Genomic DNA, 20,167 nt, shown 5'->3' with positions numbered 1-20,167 from the left:
TGCTTACCTATGCACTTTTCTCTTTTTTCCTTTCATTGCAGATCTGTAAATTGTCTGGACTTACAGTATTTAAAGGATACTTTGGGGTAGAAAAAAAATGACTAGTGATTTAGATAAAAAAGATTATTATTAAAATAAAAAGAACAAAATAGTAAAAAAAGAACTTAAGTACTAAAGTAAAGTAAACTTCACTTAAAGTAAAACAACCTACCATGTGATGTCTGTGATTGGTATGAGAAATGCTGAATGCCTTTTTAGGGATCCAGGCTGATCTAAAGATTTGCACTCCAGTATACGCATGCTTGTGTGGAGAAGCTAAACTAAAAGCTGCCTTATGGCTTGCAGGTGGAAATTAACACATCCTCAATTCAAAGTATCTAATCAGATGCCTGAAAATAAATCAGGCGTTTTTAGTGCCCTTGTCTTCACACTGATGTGGTGAATAAAGACACCTGAAGTTTTGGAAGTGAGCAATCTTGTCATGCTTTTGAACCCTACATTCCCTCTGTGTGCTCCTGGGAGAGATGGGGAATTTACAGCCTGAACCCCTAATGTTCTCTTACTTTTTTCAATACCAGCCACCTGCAGCAAAGACTGCACAAGAGGAAATCATAATGCACTTTGAAGTATGCTGACTCAAAGTCTAACAGAACTGTGTTACTGTTCCATTATTTATCATGTCTACAAACCATAGTCATAAATCAGAGCCCCCAGCATGCTGATTACTGCACAAGTGAAGAATAAGTAGCCTGCCCCAGTGTTCCAGCCTAAGTAATGATTACGTGTCTTGTGCTATGAGAAAAATGATCTAGCTAATCTTAATTCCATGGCAAATAAGTACAAAACATAAGTTTGATGTTATTCATATTGCCAGATATTTTATTTGTACCAAACAAGATGTATTTAGCATCTCCCTTCTCTGTAGATTGTCTGTGTTCAGAATTTGTGCTGGCAGCACAGCTTTTTCTGAATTGGAGGTATAGATACTTTTATTCTTCTCAGTGTATCCTCTTTTTGCAAACATGAGGAGCCAGGGAGCTCTTAGAAAATTTCTGGACAGTATATGTATTGATACCTAAGACAGATATGAACATACAGATATGCACAGGATAATTACATAAGTTTTGTTTTCCTCTTCAGACACACATTGCAATAACTTTAATCTAAAAGAAACACGGGACCTTTTTAAAAACATTTACAGTATGAGTGACAGGAATGGATCATCATTCCTTGTCTTGTCTTTTAAAAATCTGAGTGTAAATTCTGTATTTGCTGTTCCATACCTTGGTTCCATACAGCAACCTTGACTTGACCTCACCAAAATTTATTTATTTGTTAAGACAAGAAAATAATGCAAACACTAAATTCCTCTTCAGAGGGGTGACTCAAGCACTTCCCAAATCTGTGTAGCTGAAAACCATCTATTTTTCACTAACAAGTCCATAAGCCACCTTGTTTTCTCATCAGCCCATGCATGGGCATTAAGTAAGCTGACTATCAAATCTGAGTATTTATGTCATAGCTGCATGGAAGCAGTTGGAAATGGTATTTAGGTCCAGGTTTTTTTGCAGTAACTACATCCGAGGTGAAAGTTATTGGTCCCAAGACATTATGGCTGCAATCATTTCCAGTATGAAATCAGGAAAGGTTGCTGAAGGAATTTGGTGAGTTGTGATTGATCAACAGAACTACAAGGCACCTCACCACCAAGTCACCTAACCAGGGAAACAAACTTTTCCCAAATAACCATTCCTCAGAATGAAGCACACCAGGCTTGACAATAAGTTGTTCTTACACATCAAGTGGCTATTTTCTTCAAAACACTGAAACTACCTGATCAGTTATTTAGTAAAAGGATTGACTAATGTGTTTACTTTATCAGATACTATGTTGGAGAATCAACTGATGTCCTCTTTGAAAAATGGTTTCACTGTGAAGATCTCGGCACTCAACTTATACCAATAATTCAAGAGTAAGCTTTTTCCTTTGTAAATTTTTTAAATAATTGAAATTATATTGTAGATCTTTGTCAGTCTGTGGCTAATGTCATTAATTTGCTGTTTATGCTGCATTTTACATAGACTTGTTAATATTTAATTGCTACTCTATAAAATTTTAATCATGTCTTGTGTGCCCCAAATTCATCAAATCAGATTTTTAAAAAAGAAAAATCAGGTATTTCACACATCCATCTGGAGCACACTTTTTTGAACCAGTAAACTTAGTAGCACGCTGCTTCTATGTGCAAAAAGAATTGAGTGAAAAATTGTCGCTGACTAATGCTAGGTTATCAAGGTGAATCACTGAACTGCTTTAAGGCTTCTTTCACTCTTGCTTTTATCTAAATACTTTAAATTGATATTATTTAAGCATGATCAGGACTGTGGCAAATTTGGTAGGGAGCTACTTTCTAAGAAACATGTGAATGTCATTAACGAATCAGTTTGTTAAATGGTTACTAAAGGTGAACAAGGAAAGTGTTTAGTAACATTAATCTTGTAGGACTTTCAGACAAATCCGTTATCGCTAAAATAGATAAAGTCTTGCATAGATGTGATAGTAGCTGAGGATTATCAGCACAAAACTTACTGGCAAGTGTTGTTGCCTAGTCTTTGTTAACCAACAGAACGTAACTTTTTCACTTCTGTTTAAATGTTCATTATTCCAGGTTTTTCAACTCAAGGCAATATAAAACTGGAAAACCAAACCCAGGTAATACAAATTAATTTCAGATTTAGAACAGTTTCTGATTGAAGAGCAATGATTTTCACCATATAAAATAAGTATCTGTTTTTCTTTCTGGTTGTATAAATTAAAGTTATTTTTGGGAAGCAATTCCTTTCATTACCCTGACCACAAGGAAATTCTATATAAATGATTACCAACAGCATCTTGCTTGGTCATGTGATGCCATCATAACCACTTATCAGGTAATTATATTAATGTGAAATGCTAGTATCTCTATCCTTACATGCCTTTCAAGTCTTATACTAACAAAAATTCACTTCTGACAGCCCATAAAGTGATTTTTACAAGTAGAATTAATACACTTCATACCTATTTGTACTCCTTTACCTACAACTGTGATCTGCTTTTGGGAAACCTAGACGATTTTAGTTCCCATAGGGTCTGATCTGTTTAGCATTTTATTTCCATGCTGTCTTGCCACATTTTTTATTTTGTCTCTGTTGTGGATAGTGATTGCAAATTCCACACTGGAACAGATACTCCAGTTGTAACTCCACTTAAATCTATTGGAAAGAGACATAGGACAGAGAAAGTGACTTCTAGAAAGCAAAGTTATTGGTTTTGGCTTTAAGAGTCAGATCTCTCAAACGTGATGGTGCCTTTCTGCATGGCAACAAAAGCCTCAATTGCAAGAATATTGCAACAGCACCTTCAGTAGGAAATTTGTTTTGCTGAAATCTTGCAATCCTGTTGGCCCACAGCTTTAAATGAGCACCCAGCACGTGCATGATCCATTGCCATTGATAACATAAACCATGTCCAAAATATCACTCTTACATCTTAATTATGTACAAAAGACCACACTATACAACCATTTGTGCACCTGCAGGAGCAGGCTCTATAGTCTGTTTGGAAGTGCTTTAGTTAGGTGCAGCCTGGTCAGTTCTCCTACAAGAACTACCTGGAAAGTCTCCATGACATTTCCAGATTCTTAATTGAAAGATGGAAAATCATCATAGGAGCGGCAGAAGCTGCCTGTGTAATCTCCAGGAGAGCCTGAGATTCCTTCCTGGAGAGTTCCTGCACCAGTTGGCCAAATGCTACCAGCTCAGTCATTCCCACTGCTCAGCTAGGTTTGTTCTTTCAAATCTCTGTCTCATCTTTGCTGGCAACTGATGGACATCCTGCACCAACCAAGAAATGTATGTATGGCTCAGGTGCACTGCACCCAGCTATGGTAGCATATGGTAGCATCTTGACTTCATAACCAACTTGAACGTCATCTTCCAGTCACACTCAAAACTTGAATTCCATAGCTCTTGTCACAAGAGAAATTTTAGTTTCCGCTCTCTAAAAGGTTTTTGGAACCAGCTGTCCTTAATCTCCACATCAATTCCTAAACATCTTAAGATGATTGTTATGAATTACTCTAAGAGAGACAAAAGTTTCAGTGAAATATTATTTCCACATCTGTTTCATTGATAGTCACCATTAAAAAGTCAGTCTGCCATCTCAATCAACAACAGAACAAAGCTCTCACTGAAACCTAAAATTGGGTTAAGCTGTTTTTTGTCTTAATATCAACGTTCTTAAAAATAGTTAACTAAAACACTATTGCCAACATGAAGTTTAAAGAGTCTTCTGTATGGGATAGCAACCTTAAAGCCCTTGCAGTCAGAAAGTGGCAAAGCAGTCAGGAACCCTGAATGAAAACATTACTGAACCAGCTTTAGGCATTGGTTCTTTCACTGACCGGGGAATGTCATTCTCAGGGAAAGGCTCCATGTTTCTTATCAATAAAATAGGATTGTCTCCAAGATCTTACTTTTATTTCTATGCACTGTCCAAATCTGTTTTAGTCTGAGCACGTCACCAGTGTTTGGGTGTGGGTGGTTTGGTTTGTTTGGGGTTTCTTCGCGTGGAATGTGTGAGAGCTATAGTGCAGGTACTGCCTCACTGTGTCTTCATACAGTGTTTAGCAGAGGAAATATAATTTCAATTGAAGCCTCTAGATGCTGCTGTAATAAAAAAAATACCATATCATGCATAATATCCTTGTTCAATGCAGGGATTTGCAGTAAGCATCCCTCACCAGGCTGAGTTTAAATGTCAGTAACAAATTAATAATATCAGAAACAAATAACATTAAAGATTTATATTTTTGATATTTTTGCAGAAGATTAGGGCTAAAGAACAAACCTGACAATCAATCAGAAGCTACAATATATCCTGACACCTTTTTTTAAACAAGTAATTTTGAGAAACTGTTATTGAAAAACTTGGTACAGAAGCTCTTTCCTTGTAATTTACCTGGCAGGTTTGCAGCCTAGGGAACAGCTCCCTTTTTCCAATTTTCAGGTTTGACGATAACTAACTCAACATCTCAGTGATATCTTATGCATGAGGAAAAACACCCCACATTTTTAGTTACAGAAGTTTTAGTTCATAGCTCCTGTAACTCTCAGTGAGACTGACAGTGTTAAAAAAAATAAATATCCACAAACAGTTTGTCTGAGATAGAATTAAGCTGGTAATATGTTCACTCTGAAGGCATATCCAGTTGATATAAAAATAATACTTTGGATTTATTCAGCTCTCATTTTTTTAATTTTCTTTTTTTTCCATAAGGAGAGTTCAGCAACCAGCATGACATTTGTAACACATAACAAGCTACCACCAGTTGTCATGATGTTTCACTCAATACATATCTCAACATCATTTGAGCTGGCTTACTCAGAGGATGGAGTTTCAGCCCTTTTTTTCAGTTTCTCTCCTGAAAATCCAGATTCACCTCAATTTAAAAGTGCCAGCTGAAGCACTCTCAGGTTCCTCTCCACATAAGCCTGAACTAGTGCCTCACTTTCTTAGAGAGAAATGGAACAAAATTGAGGAAAAAACATCTTAAAAGAAATCCTGGATTGCAGCTCACTTATAAAGGAAAGCTGTAAATGGAATCAATCAAGCTCTCCAATGGGTTTTAAAAAAATGGAAAAAAAGCCCCCTCCCCCCCCAAAAAAACCCCAACCCTAAATCCAGACCTTTTTTGATTTATTTATGGTTTCTGGCTTAGCCAAAAGCAGGGAAAGTCCCTCTGAAAGCAGGGCAATCAGAGTATATGAAGACACAGAAGAAAAGGGACTTAAATCAGGAAAAATATAATCAGAAATATATATTGCACGCAGTCCCTACTTGAGGCATCTTCTCTGGAACTGTTTTGTATTTTATTACGAGACTCTTTTGTTTCCATGTGCAGAAATTAAGAGAATACTATCCCCTTTTTTTATCAAAAAGGGTGAATATTTTTAGGATATAGGCTGTACAGGGAACTCTCAAGATGGGCTGGTTTGGGTTACTTGTCATATTTTTTGACATGAAGAATCATAGTTATCAAAACAAGCCTTGCTACTTTCAGTTCAATCAGCCTGAAAGCAAGATTATCCCAATGTAACGATTTCACCCCACTTTTCTAGTCAAGAGAAGACTCTAGTTCAGACAGGGACCCTCAGTTCTAATAAAGAGTGATGGCTAAATATTCTTTGCAGCAGTAACCAGAAGCTCCAAACCTTTAACTGCCATGCCTGAAATAATCCAAACTTCTTTTAGGAGTAATTTGATGGGAAAAAAACTGCAATAAAATTTTTTTCTACAGATAGGTGTGTTTGAAAAGGAACCTCATGAAGATTAATGGTATAGGTAGAATGTCAGGAATTTGTTTATCCAAACTACTCTACTTCTAATTATCAATGAAATTTTATTTCCCAAACAAGCTTTATTGTGATTGAACATTCAGATATGTAATGTAAAAACCAGTCCTGTAGTGACTTCATGAGAAAAAGTTTCATTGATTTTTGGTGTATCTTGGATGATTTTCAGTCTAGATTAAGAATCTTGTTAGTACAGTTAGAATACAGTGCGGTTTTATGTTTGTGATTCAGAGCAAACAAGACCTAAGCAACTGAATGAGCATGAAAAAATAGGTATTTTCTTCAGTCAGTGGAGCAGGGATTGCCAATGAGCCTAGGGCATGCTCTGTAAATGTTCTGTGGTCTCAGCAGTGCTAAAGAAGTTATAAGGGTAAGCTTCTATGTGGTTGTCCTCTGTAGCTAATCCAGTGAACCTCCAGAGACAATATTTGCTGCTCAGTCTTGTTCCACTGATATATAAAAACAAGCAGATATTTTTTCTTCTATTTTTCTTCTTCCTTTTCAGTTAATTGGCTAGTTGGCAATGTTAATTCAATTAAAACTGCTTCAGAAAACTAAAAACATGCAGAAATAAATTCTGTCTACAGTTGCACTAGAGCAAATACAAGGCCATGTTTTGAACTTCAAATAACTGTATAAACATTTGTGCCTTTCTGTTTTCAGTACATTGAAATAATTCTAAAGATACTGTCTCTGTGGTATTTTTTTCCCAAATAAGAATGCTAATTTTGAACATAAAATTTATTTGCTATGTATCTGTTTACAAAATTGACTATTTGATTCTCTTTACTCTCATCTTGAAAGACTTCCAACACACCTAAATGGGTCACTCCTTCTCTTCTATAACATGGTACTCCTTTCTGCTCTGAGTACTTGTATTTAGAAAACAACAGTATATGAGCATTTAGATATTAAGGAATATCCTATTAAGGACTAACCAATACAGAGACTAAATAATTTTAAACTGTTCTAGACCCATCAAAATTGTACAGTTCCCCACAACACCATCTCTGTAACTTTTATCAACAACTTGAATCCTCCCCTTTTCTCTATCATCCTCATTGCTCTCTTCTGGCAAAGATGACCATATAAACACACTATTCATTTTTTGCCTGTCATATGCAATCCTTTAAGTAATATCCAAGTCATGTTGATATCTCTCCTCAATCTGCACCCAAACTGCAAAGGCTATGTAGGTAGAAGAAGAGGATAGAGCCATATAATAAAACCCTTCAATTCTTATGAGCATGTTACTTCTCACATTTCATCTATTTCATCTCCTCTCATATTTAAATGAGGACTCCAGTCCCTAATGAGTACAGAGCTCATAATGAAAACAAGCTACTCAGACAGACCAACCTAAGTCAGCAATATTTAATGCAGAAATAAAGTAGGATCACAATGTCTAGAGTAGGGCTGCTATAATTTTCCATATGAAAACTTTCCTGAGTTTTTTTAGTTCCAAACTACAGTGGATCATCCAAGACTCAGGACTGCAGTCTGCACATTCTCTGGAGCCAAAAGGTTCATTTGGCTCTCAGAGCCCAGAGCTGCTAAAGACAACACCAAAAAAAAAAACCCCAAGAAAGTCTTCAGGAATAAATCTGCTTCTCCCACAATATTCTCAAGTGAGCCTCCTCATAGAGGGGCAGAACATAAACTACAGGCTCTGGGAGCTCTCCTGATGCTTCACCACATGAACCAAGCCGCTACTGATCTATACATACCCATAGTGCATAATGTACACAATAAACCCATCATGGCAATAGGAAGAAATGCCCTATAGCATTGTTTTCCTTTCTATTCAGACTTTTGTGAAACAAATAAGAAATATTTAAGAGCTATAAAGCTCAGCAGTTTCACAGCAGGTATGTCCTCTCTAATAAAGTAGCTTCTTTCTTCTTTACGTTCTTAAATGCTCCCCAGACAGCAACATCTGAAACAGAAGACTCACTAATGGAGTTTGTCTGACATTTTCACTAGTGTTTCTAAGGCTATTTAGTGGTAATAGCTCACACATGCTGTAAAAATCCTTGTCTCACCAAGAGAGTGAGGTCTCATCTCTTGTTATAATGAAGTATCCTATTCCCATTCTATGCAAACTGAAGTTACATACAAAGAGGCTTAATGAAATGCCCTGAGTTATAAAAGGCAGATTCAGAAACAGAATTAAGATTCTTTATGTTAGGATTAGATGAGTGGACAGCATTTCTCAATACAATTTATCATTCTTAATTACAATAACCTAGCTAGATAATGAAAAACCTTTAAAAAATTATGGCCATAATAGTGACTTTTTTTTTTTTGTTTAATGTGTTCATTTCCTTCTGGCTGATGACATCTCCTTTTGAAAAAGCTATATTTCTTTATTACAAAAATATTTTTCAAAGCTTTTCTCAAACTTCTTAGTTTCAATTAGGAAAAAAAAGCTTGTTCAGTTTCCAGCATAGATTTAATGACACAAAGAAAAATCTGCCTCAAAATAATTACATGGACAAGTCATAAATTAGCAGTCATGAAAATTCTCAGGACATGCTACAAAAAAAGAATACAGTTGCACAGGGAAATGTATGGTTGCACCAAGTGAGTGCTGTATTTTCAACTAAATGCTTCTGCATCTATATTCCACAACAGGAAAATGAACCAACAACCCTCAGAGTAATCAGTCGCTCTCAGTGCTTTCACTTTGGATTTTTGTATGGACTGGGCTAAAACCCAGATGTCTGAAATTATGTCTCACATTTCACAGGTTTTATTTGCAGAGGTATTAAAATCTTACTAGTCTCATTGACATTTCTGTTAACTTGGAGAATACAACAGACTTTTCATAGAAATTAGGTAGGCACATATGGGAAAAACATCCTAGGGAATGTATTATTACTAGCATTGGCAATTAAATGTGAAATACTGTAAAACTATCACTGGAATTATTCATTATGATATAGTATTGAAGACATGGAAATGATGATTAGGAAGTGTGCAGAAATAAATTAATACATAATTTAAAAATAATTCACGAGTAGTCTGGACCATTTGACACTCAGATAAAGGATGAAAAAACAAAGAGGATTCAATTACTCCACTTTGAATGATGTCTTGTGATGCTGTTGGGGGAGACACCATTTGTCTCTTGTGATGCTATTGGGGGAGACACCATTTGTCATGGACTGTGTCACATCCTTGCATGGAGATGGGGCACAGCATGTAAGGACAGAGTCAGCACAGCACCTCAGGATGGTGGGATAATTAGCAAGAATATATGGGGATTTAAAGATTTCAACCTTGTTCCATCTAGAATGCTCTGTCTACAAGTGAAGGGTGACACATCACTGAAAGATACAGTTTTTCATAAAGCCAGCATGCAATCTGTTGACCTTATTTTGAGATATTTCAAGTGCTTTATTGCTCTTTTCCTTTGAACAAATCTTGAAGAAACAAGAGATGTGTGAAGAGCTTGGGGATAGTAGGGCTCAGGAGAATGACATGGTTTGATTTCTTGACAGGAAAGCTCAGGAGCATCACCAGGGAAGGGAAAGGGGGGCCTTCCATGTTACATGTGAGTTAAGCAAATCAGCCACATACACCTGGTAGGCCAGCGTCAGCCTTCTTTAACCTGTTCTCCTTACTGCATCAGAAGCACAGTACTCCCATCAAGCTCAGACTCTTCTTTAGATAGTCCCTGCTGAGGCTGTAACTACCTGTACATTCAACTTGCACTTTTCTCAAAGGCTGTTCTCCCCTTCTTTGCCCAGTTTAATATTCTCAGTCTCAGTACAGTTCAATATTGTTTAACTGAAGTCAAGTTCCTCTAAAACCTGTAATTTCCTTTTTTAAATATTTAAAAACTCATTCTGTAAACATGACATTTTTTCAGCTTTACATGATATCATCACATTGTAATTAAAATCTGAAAAAGCTATAATCCCATAAAGAACTGTGATATAAATTTTTAATAGTAATGATCTGCAGAAATGGACTTCAGTATTGAACCTTTAAATGGATGTCTGAAAATGTAAGAAAATATTAGATTTGATGTTCCACATAGTGTTATATTACTTGGAAAAACCTACACCAGACTATTAGCTGTCTAGCTTAGAAGCCATTTTCTTGCATTTTGCTGGTGTATTTTTACTTTTCCCATCTTTAAGCATGTTGTCTCCTTGTCTCACAGTATTGCTAGAACAGAACTCCAGGAACACAGGCTTGCACTTCTCAGATACTGAGTTGAAAGCAAATGTACAGGCTAAACAGAAATATATGCAACAATATCTAAATATAAGCCATTAGCCTGATTAGAAATACTCAGTTCCTTTAGTAGCACCAGGCTTCAACTCCAATACGTGTGGAACTGCAGAGGTTGGATTCTCTTCATTGTAGCTTGTTAGCTCAAGTTCACAAGCATTAGGACACCTACAGCTTTTGGCATCATGCAAAGGATCAGCATCAGGGTTAAATAAGGACTCAGCCAAGCAGTCTATTGATAATGTCACACATCTGTCACATACCTCATCACCACAGTGCTCTCTCATTTGTTCTACAGTAACAGATAATCAAGTCATCATAGCAGGTCACACTAAAAGCTTAATTCCATGCAGGCACAGCTTTCAAAGGCCATTATGCTGTCACTGAGCAATTAACATCAAAGATAGTATTAAGCCAATACCCCATCACAGGCTGGGGCCTGCTGATAAGACAAGTGTCAAAAAAAAGAGCTCTGAACTGAGGAACTTAAAGTCTAAATAAAGAAAATCCCACCTTCACTTGAAAGCAAAATAAACTGTTAGATGGTGGCTGTTTATCAGAAGCAAGAAAGGGCAGTGCAGCACAGTAAGTGCAGGATGTATTGCACTTACACTGGCCCTGAGCAGGCACAGACCACTCTCTGCTGTTGTCCCAGCTGATCAGGGCAACCAGAGTCAGATTAGCAGAAAGAGGAAAATAGCAAAATTATGTTTATGGAGAATAACACACAGAAGTTAAACTACAAACTTAGACTTCATATCGTTAGATTTGTGTTGCTTCTTGGTCAAAATATAAACAAGTACTTTGGCTCTCTTTTTTATCCAAGTTCCTTGCAACTCATGGGGAACATTCTTAATTCTCCTTGCATAAAACACCACAATGCCCATCCTTGAGACTCAACTTTTTGCTATTCATTCTCCAGCATATAAAATCTGAATTTACTTGTCAGCTTGATGCTGGAATTCTTAAACTGTGGAGAAGAAATATTCCCCAAGTTGAGCAAGATACTCACAACATCTCAATATTTTTTGGTATCTCAGTATTTGTCTCTTATCCTACCAGCTCCCATAGGCTTTTTGTTTCTTTAAAAGCAAACAAACAACCAACCCACCACCAAAATCCCCATATACCTCTCACAACTAGGACATGCATTTTAGTAGAAAGCTCTACTAATGGGTAACTTTCTGGTATTCCAAAACTACAATCAACTTTTCTGAATTCAAATGACGAGTTTTAATCTGAAAACAAAATAAAACAAAACAAAACAAAAAAAACCACAAACTGGTAAAGATTTCTGTTATTAATAGAACAAAATATTTTAATGTCTTTTGGAGCACCAGCTGCATTGAGTACTTTCTCATAAAATTTCTGATAAATTTTCTTTTCTTTTCCTCCTCTGCTGTGTCTGAACATATAATATTTTAGACCTTTGTTTCACATCAGTCCCTAGTCAAAAAAGCTATTTTTCATTCAAATCTCATTTGCACATATCCATAATTTAAGGACAAAGTGTGTATGTGTTCCTAATTACCTCCAAAGGATGTTTGATGAACCTGTGAAAATTAAGGAAAAACCCCCAAGCAGTCATATTACAGTGAGAAAAATGAAGCATCAAAACTAAACCACCAAATACCTTTACACTGCATTTTAGTGTTATCAGACAATATATAGAACATTTAAGAATAGATCATGTTGATGCTTAAAAGTTCAGAGAAATAAATCTAATGTAAAGACTTTCTTTTTTCCTTTGATGCTTCTTAGTTTCTCTGACAAGTTTGCTTTTCAGTAAAAGTTGTTTGAAATATTTGAGTTAAATAATGTAAGGGAGCTTTTTTCAAAAAAAAAACAACCTGAAGAAGAAAATTAAAAAAAAAAAAATATATTCTTTTGCTACAGCTTTCTTCTGACTACTTTCAGAATTTCCTGAAAGAGGCATTTCCAAGAGAAATTATTTTTAAAAATATAATTATTTTAATATCACAAAATCACAGCACAGGTGAGGCTAAGGGTCCACAGTGGGTTAGCAAGTCGAATAATAGCAAAATAATGGAGGAGAAATTTTAATAGCAAAATTTTGTTTCTGCAAAAAAAGTGGTAGGATACCACCCAGATTATCTGGAGATGGTTGTACCCAGTGCTTATTGAGATCCCATGAGCAGAAACAGCATCTTCAGTACACTGCATACACTGACTCTCCCACATATTCTTCAAAGGCTGTGTACAAAATGGTCTTCGATGAAAAACTGGGATGGTACATTCAAAACATGGCAGAGCAGTGAAATTCAGCATTAGAACAGAACCAGAAGAATATTGAATAATGAATACACTAATACTTAAAAAAAGTGCTGTTCTATTCCTAGCACTGAGACTAAGATTTGGCTGCAGGTTTATTACCACAATACATTTGGGAGCAAACCATCCAGGGAGTTTTCCCAGCATCTGGTTGGCATTACTGCTTGAAATTACTCACTGGGTGTTCTCCCATGGTATCTCAGAACAAACTACACAGAATTACCAAGGCAATTGCTCTGTCTCTGCACTTCCCTGTGAGCTGCTAAATAACTAAAGCTCATTTCATATACCAGAAACATGCAGCATGAATTTGGCCAGCTATACTGCAATTAGTCCTCCAGATATTTTAAATCAAATTATTTAGGAAGGAGAATTACTGGAAATTAAATTGAGCTACCAAAACCAAAGCCATGACATGCTCCAAGAACTCCACTAAAAATACGTTGTATTAAATTTTAAGTTGTACTACTCTGTTTGATTCACTGTGGCCAGTGTATTTAAAAACATAGGGGAGAAGCATAAAGAGAAGAAACGTAGAAGCCAGTGCTAACTATGTGAGAGATGTAGAATAACCTTATTCTATAGGCCCAAGTCCTCTTTTAGAGGGATATGATGTGAGCAAAGGCTCAGAGATGACACATATTTTTCCAGAGCAAAAGGTGGTCTGAAAGAGAATGAGGACTATCTCAGGAAGAACTAGGTAGGATATTGCACACGGTTTCAATGCACAGTTCTGACATCTTTGTAGTCACTCCATCAAGACTCACAAATAACATATGCACCTTGCAATCTCAAAAAGTCCTAATAATTACCATAACACTGCTAACCATTAAAACTGTTGCCTAGATAGTGTCTGTAAATTGATCCCTCAATTAAAATGTTTGCAAAGACCAAGGGAAGCAAGGGCTGTCACTGATAGCCCTCTGCCTTGCTTACAGATGAACTCCTGAAAGAAACACCTTTCCCACTGAATTCCACTTCTGTTATGGAGCCATTTTCCTTCTCAAGCTGGTTAAATGACCATCGTTGTGAAATAAAACAGAAAAAGTCCTTAAGTATGTTTGGAGATAATTTTGAAACAGAGGTAAGGGGGTATAATTTCTCTATAAAAAAAAAAAGAGATATTTTTAAATGTACAGATTATTGGTGCCTGCTGCTCAGAAGGAGTGAATCCAGGCCTGGGATCAATGTACAGTCAGCAGACAAAGTTAGGCACCCCAGTCTTTGGTCCATTGATTTGACTAGCTTAGGGCAGGGGCTTTCTTTTTTCTTTTCAATACCTCCATGTCCAGAATCAACCTGAACTTTATTTCTGTTCATTTCCTTTGGGATTAAAACAGCTCATTCATTCCCCAGTCCCTCTCCCCATATTTCCCAAATCAGAAGCACCAGTATGATACTAATCAAGGTTCTTTATGTGTTTGAGCAGCATTCATGGTCCAAGTCTAATCTGGGTGTGTAAACACACTTTTTTTTCCTCCCTCTCCATCTACGTAAAGTGGAAACAAGAAAAACTGGACAGCAACCAGAGAGCCTGGGCTGCTCTAAAACATTCCACTTCACAGTTTAGTCAAACACAGCCTAGTTCGGGTGTAAATGAAGCTGTCAACATTTGATATCTGTGCTGAACATGTGATGTTTACAAAACATATTCTTCCCCAGAATTACTTGGAGTCACACTCCAAAGAATCCAATACAGCTGACAGCAAAGTGACAGAGTGTGGGAATGTCAGGAAGAACACAGAGGGGATAGAAAATGACAAAGATTAAGTCCTGTCTGCAGCATTTTTAATGTTAATGGAAGAAACCTTTCTACTTCAACAGGCTCTTGACAGGGCCCGGAGTTCATGAGGAGGAAGTGCCTGTTCCAGGAACAGAAGCAGGAAACATATAGATGCAAAACTGAGAGTGGGAGGAGGCAGGAGGAGTAGATCAGCAAGTATACAGAGGAGCATAAGGAGTGGCAGGTGTGACCAGCTCCCTTTTTATCAGTAGGAATCAATATGAGAAAACCAAACATAGTGTGAATTTTAATGTCTGCAAAAATAATGTCATCTTCTATGAATATTCTCCTGTAAAAATAGAATGTTTTAAATGCTGTTGGGAGATGAATATGGGCACTTTGGTCATTTGGATGAAACCATTCCTTTTTTTTTTTTTAGGCTATAGCTTATGGACCAGGAACAACTGAGAAAAGTAAAAAGGATTCAGATATCTGGATATGGCAGCTGGTATGTGGCAATTCACACTTGTTAACTGATGAGTTCATGTTTAAGTTCAAACTGAACAGTAGTAAAGCCTTCTAGCAACAGAAACTGGAATCATTCCCTTCCTTCTCACAGAAAAGATCACAAATAGGCACCACCTTTCAGCTTTAAACTGTAATGAAAAATAACTGTAAAGTGCTGCCACAATAAAAATAGCCTCTTTTTCCTCATCATGTATGTTGATGACAGAGATACTGGCATCCATCCTTGTTGGGAATTTTCATGCACACTACCTAGGCTATATCCTGTAAGTATATGAGCTCAAGCAATAAAGCAACATCACCTCTTATAGTTCTGCCTTGAAACATTTGCCCTCATCCTGAAGTCAAACTGGAATCAAGTAGAATAAGCTAATAAATAAGTCTGAAAACTTGTTTATATTCACTCAGAATTGCAGGTGATCCAGCTGTCCTTCATTCAACTCGCTTCTAGAATGCATTTGCAACCCAAAGAAAAGCTAATTTTTGCTTACACAAGTCAGGCTAGCTCAGGAGGCAGATATTTTTATTAGTTCCTCTTCTGCTGAAATTCACAGGGACTATCAAATGCTAATTAAAGAAATCATAATTTTGAAGGACATTTGTTTACACTGCAGCTTACATCAGCCTGTGGAATCAAGACCTTGTGGCTGGCAAGAACCTGTCTCCCCTGCCTGACAAGATAATAACCAGTGCATTCCAATATGGAGAGACTCAGCAATTTCAGTCAGCCCCCTGCCGACTTGTGAATTGCTCCTCAAGACTTAAAAAGCTATGAAGAATCAGAAAAGTAGGAGAGGAGCTTAAACTACTCAAGAAGATTCTCTCTGTAATTTCTGGAGCTGTACCAACTTGTAGGCTGCTAGGTTAGATTGGTGGCAGTGTACCCCAAGAATCAGGCAATGGGTTGCTGCTTTATGATAGTAAACAATGTACAATTAAACATATTTTTATTGATGATAATAGTGTTAGACAGACATGATCAACTGAATATTTAGCTAGACCTCATGAAACAGAACAGGTTTAAGGTGTTCTTTCAGTAGGACAGATTTCCGTACATGCAGCATTTTCTTTCTGCTGGGGACAGGACATGGAAAATTGAAAGCCTTCTTTCCTTTCAGGAGGGCACATCGACTGTTGCCATGGATGGTAAATCCCTGACACTCTCTGCTGGTGACAGCCTGCTTGTCCGTGCCCAGTCTGTGTGAGTAGAGATGAGCAGGGGCTCAGAGCATGATCCCCCAGCTTCCAGCCACGTAAATTCTGTGTATTCAGTGCACACCGTGTTGGGCATCACTGGTGCAGAAACACAGCATCTGTGAATGCAGGATTTGCAACAGCCTCTGTTATTTCTCGGGGCAAAAGTGTTTTCAGGAGGAAAAGAGAGACATTCATTCCAGTTCACCTCTTATGATAAAAGCTGGAGAAAATTAAAAAAAAATGAAAAGAAAAGAAAAGAAAAAGAATGAGGGGAAAGAAAGAGAGAAAAAAAAAAGGGGGGGGAAAAGAGAGAAAAAAAAAAGGGGGGGGAAAAGAGAGAAAAAAAAAAGGGGGGGGAAAAGAGAGAAAAAAAAAAGGGGGGGGAAAAGAGAGAAAAAAAAAAGGGGGGGGAAAAGAGAGAAAAAAAAAAGGGGGGGGAAAAGAGAGAAAAAAAAAAGGGGGGGGAAAAGAGAGAAAAAAAAAAGGGGGGGGAAAAGAGAGAAAAAAAAAAGGGGGGGGAAAAGAGAGAAAAAAAAAAGGGGGGGGAAAAGAGAGAAAAAAAAAAGGGGGGGGAAAAGAGAGAAAAAAAAAAGGGGGGGGAAAAGAGAGAAAAAAAAAAGGGGGGGGAAAAGAGAGAAAAAAAAAAGGGGGGGGAAAAGAGAGAAAAAAAAAAGGGGGGGGAAAAGAGAGAAAAAAAAAGGGGGGGGAAAAGAGAGAAAAAAAAAGGGGGGGGAAAAGAGAGAAAAAAAAAAGGGGGGGGAAAAGAGAGAAAAAAAAAAGGGGGGGGAAAAGAGAGAAAAAAAAAAGGGGGGGGAAAAGAGAGAAAAAAAAAAGGGGGGGGGAAAGAGAGAAAAAAAAAAGGGGGGGGAAAAGAGAGAAAAAAAAAAGGGGGGGGAAAAGAGAGAAAAAAAAAAGGGGGGGGAAAAGAGAGAAAAAAAAAAGGGGGGGAAAAGAGAGAAAAAAAAAAGGGGGGGAAAAGAGAGAAAAAAGGGGGGGAAAAGAGAAAAAAAAGGGGGGGGAAGAGAGAAAAAAAGGGGGGGGGAAGAGAGAAAAAAAGGGGGGGGGAAGAGAGAAAAAAAGGGGGGGGAAGAGAGAAAAAAAGGGGGGGGAAGAGAGAAAAAAAGGGGGGGGGAAGAGAGAAAAAAAGGGGGGGGGAAGAGAGAAAAAAAGGGGGGGGGAAGAGAGAAAAAAAGGGGGGGGGAAGAGAGAAAAAAAGGGGGGGGGAAGAGAGAAAAAAAGGGGGGGGAAGAGAGAAAAAAAGGGGGGGGAAGAGAGAAAAAAAGGGGGGGGGAAGAGAGAAAAAAAGGGGGGGGAAGAGAGAAAAAAAGGGGGGGGAAGAGAGAAAAAAAGGGGGGGAAGAGAGAAAAAAAGGGGGGGAAGAGAGAAAAAAAGGGGGGGAAGAGAGAAAAAAAGGGGGGGAAGAGAGAAAAAAAGGGGGGGGAAGAGAGAAAAAAAGGGGGGGGAAGAGAGAAAAAAAGGGGGGGAAGAGAGAAAAAAAGGGGGGGGAAGAGAGAAAAAAAGGGGGGGGAAGAGAGAAAAAAGGGGGGGGAAGAGAGAAAAAAGGGGGGGGAAGAGAGAAAAAAAGGGGGGGGAAGAGAGAAAAAAAGGGGGGGGAAGAGAGAAAAAAAGGGGGGGGAAGAGAGAAAAAAAGGGGGGGGAAAGAAAGAAAAAAAGGGGGGGGAAAGAAAGAAAAAAAGGGGGGGGAAAGAAAGAAAAAAAGGGGGGGGAAAGAAAGAAAAAAAGGGGGGGGAAAGAAAGAAAAAAAGGGGGGGAAAGAAAGAAAAAAAGGGGGGGGAAAGAAAGAAAAAAAGGGGGGGGAAAGAAAGAAAAAAAGGGGGGGGAAAGAAAGAAAAAAAGGGGGGGGCAGAAAGAAAAAAAGGGGGGGAAAGAAAGAAAAAAAGGGGGGGGAAAGAAAGAAAAAAAGGGGGGGGAAAGAAAGAAAAAAAGGGGGGGGAAAGAAAGAAAAAAAGGGGGGGGAAAGAAAGAAAAAAAGGGGGGGGAAAGAAAGAAAAAAAGGGGGGGAAAGAAAGAAAAAAAGGGGGGGAAAGAAAGAAAAAAAGGGGGGGAAAGACCCTGTATAAAGATATATGGCCTGAAACTACCCACAGGCACTCACAACTCACAGCAGCTGCTAGAAGCATCAGAACAGGCTTAATCAACATCAATGCAGGAAGATTTGGGGTTCAGGCTAAGAACACATCTCCCTTCCTGGAGTAGGATGCATACAGCTGTTTGATAACCTTGACACATGTGATAAACATAAAGGAAAATAGCTTCCAGAATGGAAAGGAAGCTATAGAGCATGGCTGAAGCTGATAAAGTGCCTGCTCCTCCTTTTCAATATCATCCATGTTTCATTTGTTGGTTTGAGTCTCAGATTTCCCTCTATACACATTGCATCATCTCTCTTTCAATTCTTCCAGGTACTGCTGGAAAAGAGCAGAAGATTGTGTTGCTCTCTGCATCGCTCAGGATCCAAAACGCAAACAGCCTTATAAATAACTCCTCTGTCACTTGGCTTTGAGGATAACCAAGTTTTAACCTACCTACCTTAATTATATTCTACTCAGAATGCCTGGAAATTTGAATACTCTAACACAATGATGAAGTGGAGTCAAGTGCTGTGCCCAATTAAAACTTTTTCCCCCAAGTAGTTAAAGTTTTAGCAAAATTTCTAATCAGTATTTTTTTTAAGATCTAGTGTTTTGTTAGATTTTATCTGAAAGGAAATGACAACATATCGAAGTAGCAGGATTACATATGTAGTAATACCTGACACTATCTAGATTAAACTAGATTCCTTTCAAATGCAAGTCTCTGCCACAAAATGTAGAAAGGGAGACATTGGACAGATAGTGTTACACTTCTTAGGTAACAGGCTGGATGCTGTGTGCATGCTACACTGAACATAGCCCTGAACATGGGACTAAACAGGAGCATCTGGGTCATGGGTGTGCTCCTGTGCAGCAGAATTCTCAAGTCAAATTCACCTTTAGAGGTATGTTAACGGATTAGAGAGCAGAAAAATTATTATAATCAGTTTCTATTAACGGCTGCTTCTTTTTGAACAATGAAGTTTCTGGCAGAAATAATAAATGTCAAATTATATTTTGCTGCTTTTATTCCAAGAACTCTGCTGAAGAGTTTTTGTCTTGGTTTTAGTTAATTGTTCTTCCCATTGTCATCAGAAAACAGGTTGCTCAGATACCTGCAGGTATTATCAATTAAAGATTTGAGAAAGCAAAAGTTTCTGATTCCTGATTTTTTTTTATTTCTAATTAAGTTCAGAAAAATATTTGTTTCATCTATCACCTATAAACCTCATTAAACTGAGATGTCATATGTGTTTTATTGAAGTGTTCATTCATCTCATGAGAAAGACACAGATGCCTTGGCTTTAATCTATAACTTCTATTTATCAGCAGCAGCTTTCCTAGCAAAGCATACAGCAGAACTCTCCTTCATCCTCCTGATAACAGGGGACCTAACTTGCAAAACTGAACCCAGTCCTTAAAGGTGTTATAGGTGTGAGCTGCCACACACAAAATGGGAACAAGGGAGTAATTTTTTCTGGTTACCATTGGTACTGGTGTGTTTATGTGTCTGCAGAATTGACAGCTTGAGTGAACATCTATGATTGAGGGATCTAGGGCACCAAAGTGTTATATTTTTAGTCCAGCAGTTACAGGGTAATCACAGAAATATTTCACACTGAATAATAAGTGAATAAAACACAGCAACATGTAGAACAAAATCCAGAATAACCAGCAGCTCTTCATCCACCCAGAGGCACTGA

General features: G+C 37.8%; 1 protein-coding gene across 1 annotated transcript in view; it reads left to right on the top strand.

The window, feature by feature from the left end:
* HAAO (3-hydroxyanthranilate 3,4-dioxygenase) overlaps positions 1-19,717 on the top strand; it is a 35,288-nt gene extending 15,571 nt beyond the window's left edge. The window contains exons 5-10 of the mRNA XM_005483076.2: positions 1,883-1,972; positions 2,669-2,712; positions 13,865-14,010; positions 15,089-15,157; positions 16,293-16,375; positions 18,795-19,717. Of these exons, the coding sequence (XP_005483133.1) occupies positions 1,883-1,972; positions 2,669-2,712; positions 13,865-14,010; positions 15,089-15,157; positions 16,293-16,375; positions 18,795-18,873 (511 nt within the window). The 3' untranslated portion in view covers positions 18,874-19,717. The remainder of the gene's footprint in view (positions 1-1,882; positions 1,973-2,668; positions 2,713-13,864; positions 14,011-15,088; positions 15,158-16,292; positions 16,376-18,794) is intronic.
* The last annotated feature ends 450 nt before the right edge of the window (positions 19,718-20,167 follow it).

This window comes from Zonotrichia albicollis, chromosome 3 (genome assembly GCF_047830755.1).
Source record: "Zonotrichia albicollis isolate bZonAlb1 chromosome 3, bZonAlb1.hap1, whole genome shotgun sequence".
In the NCBI taxonomy this organism is placed as follows: domain Eukaryota; kingdom Metazoa; phylum Chordata; class Aves; order Passeriformes; family Passerellidae; genus Zonotrichia; species Zonotrichia albicollis.
Note: the sequence above shows the minus strand (reverse complement) of the source record. Positions and strands in the feature narration are given on the sequence as shown.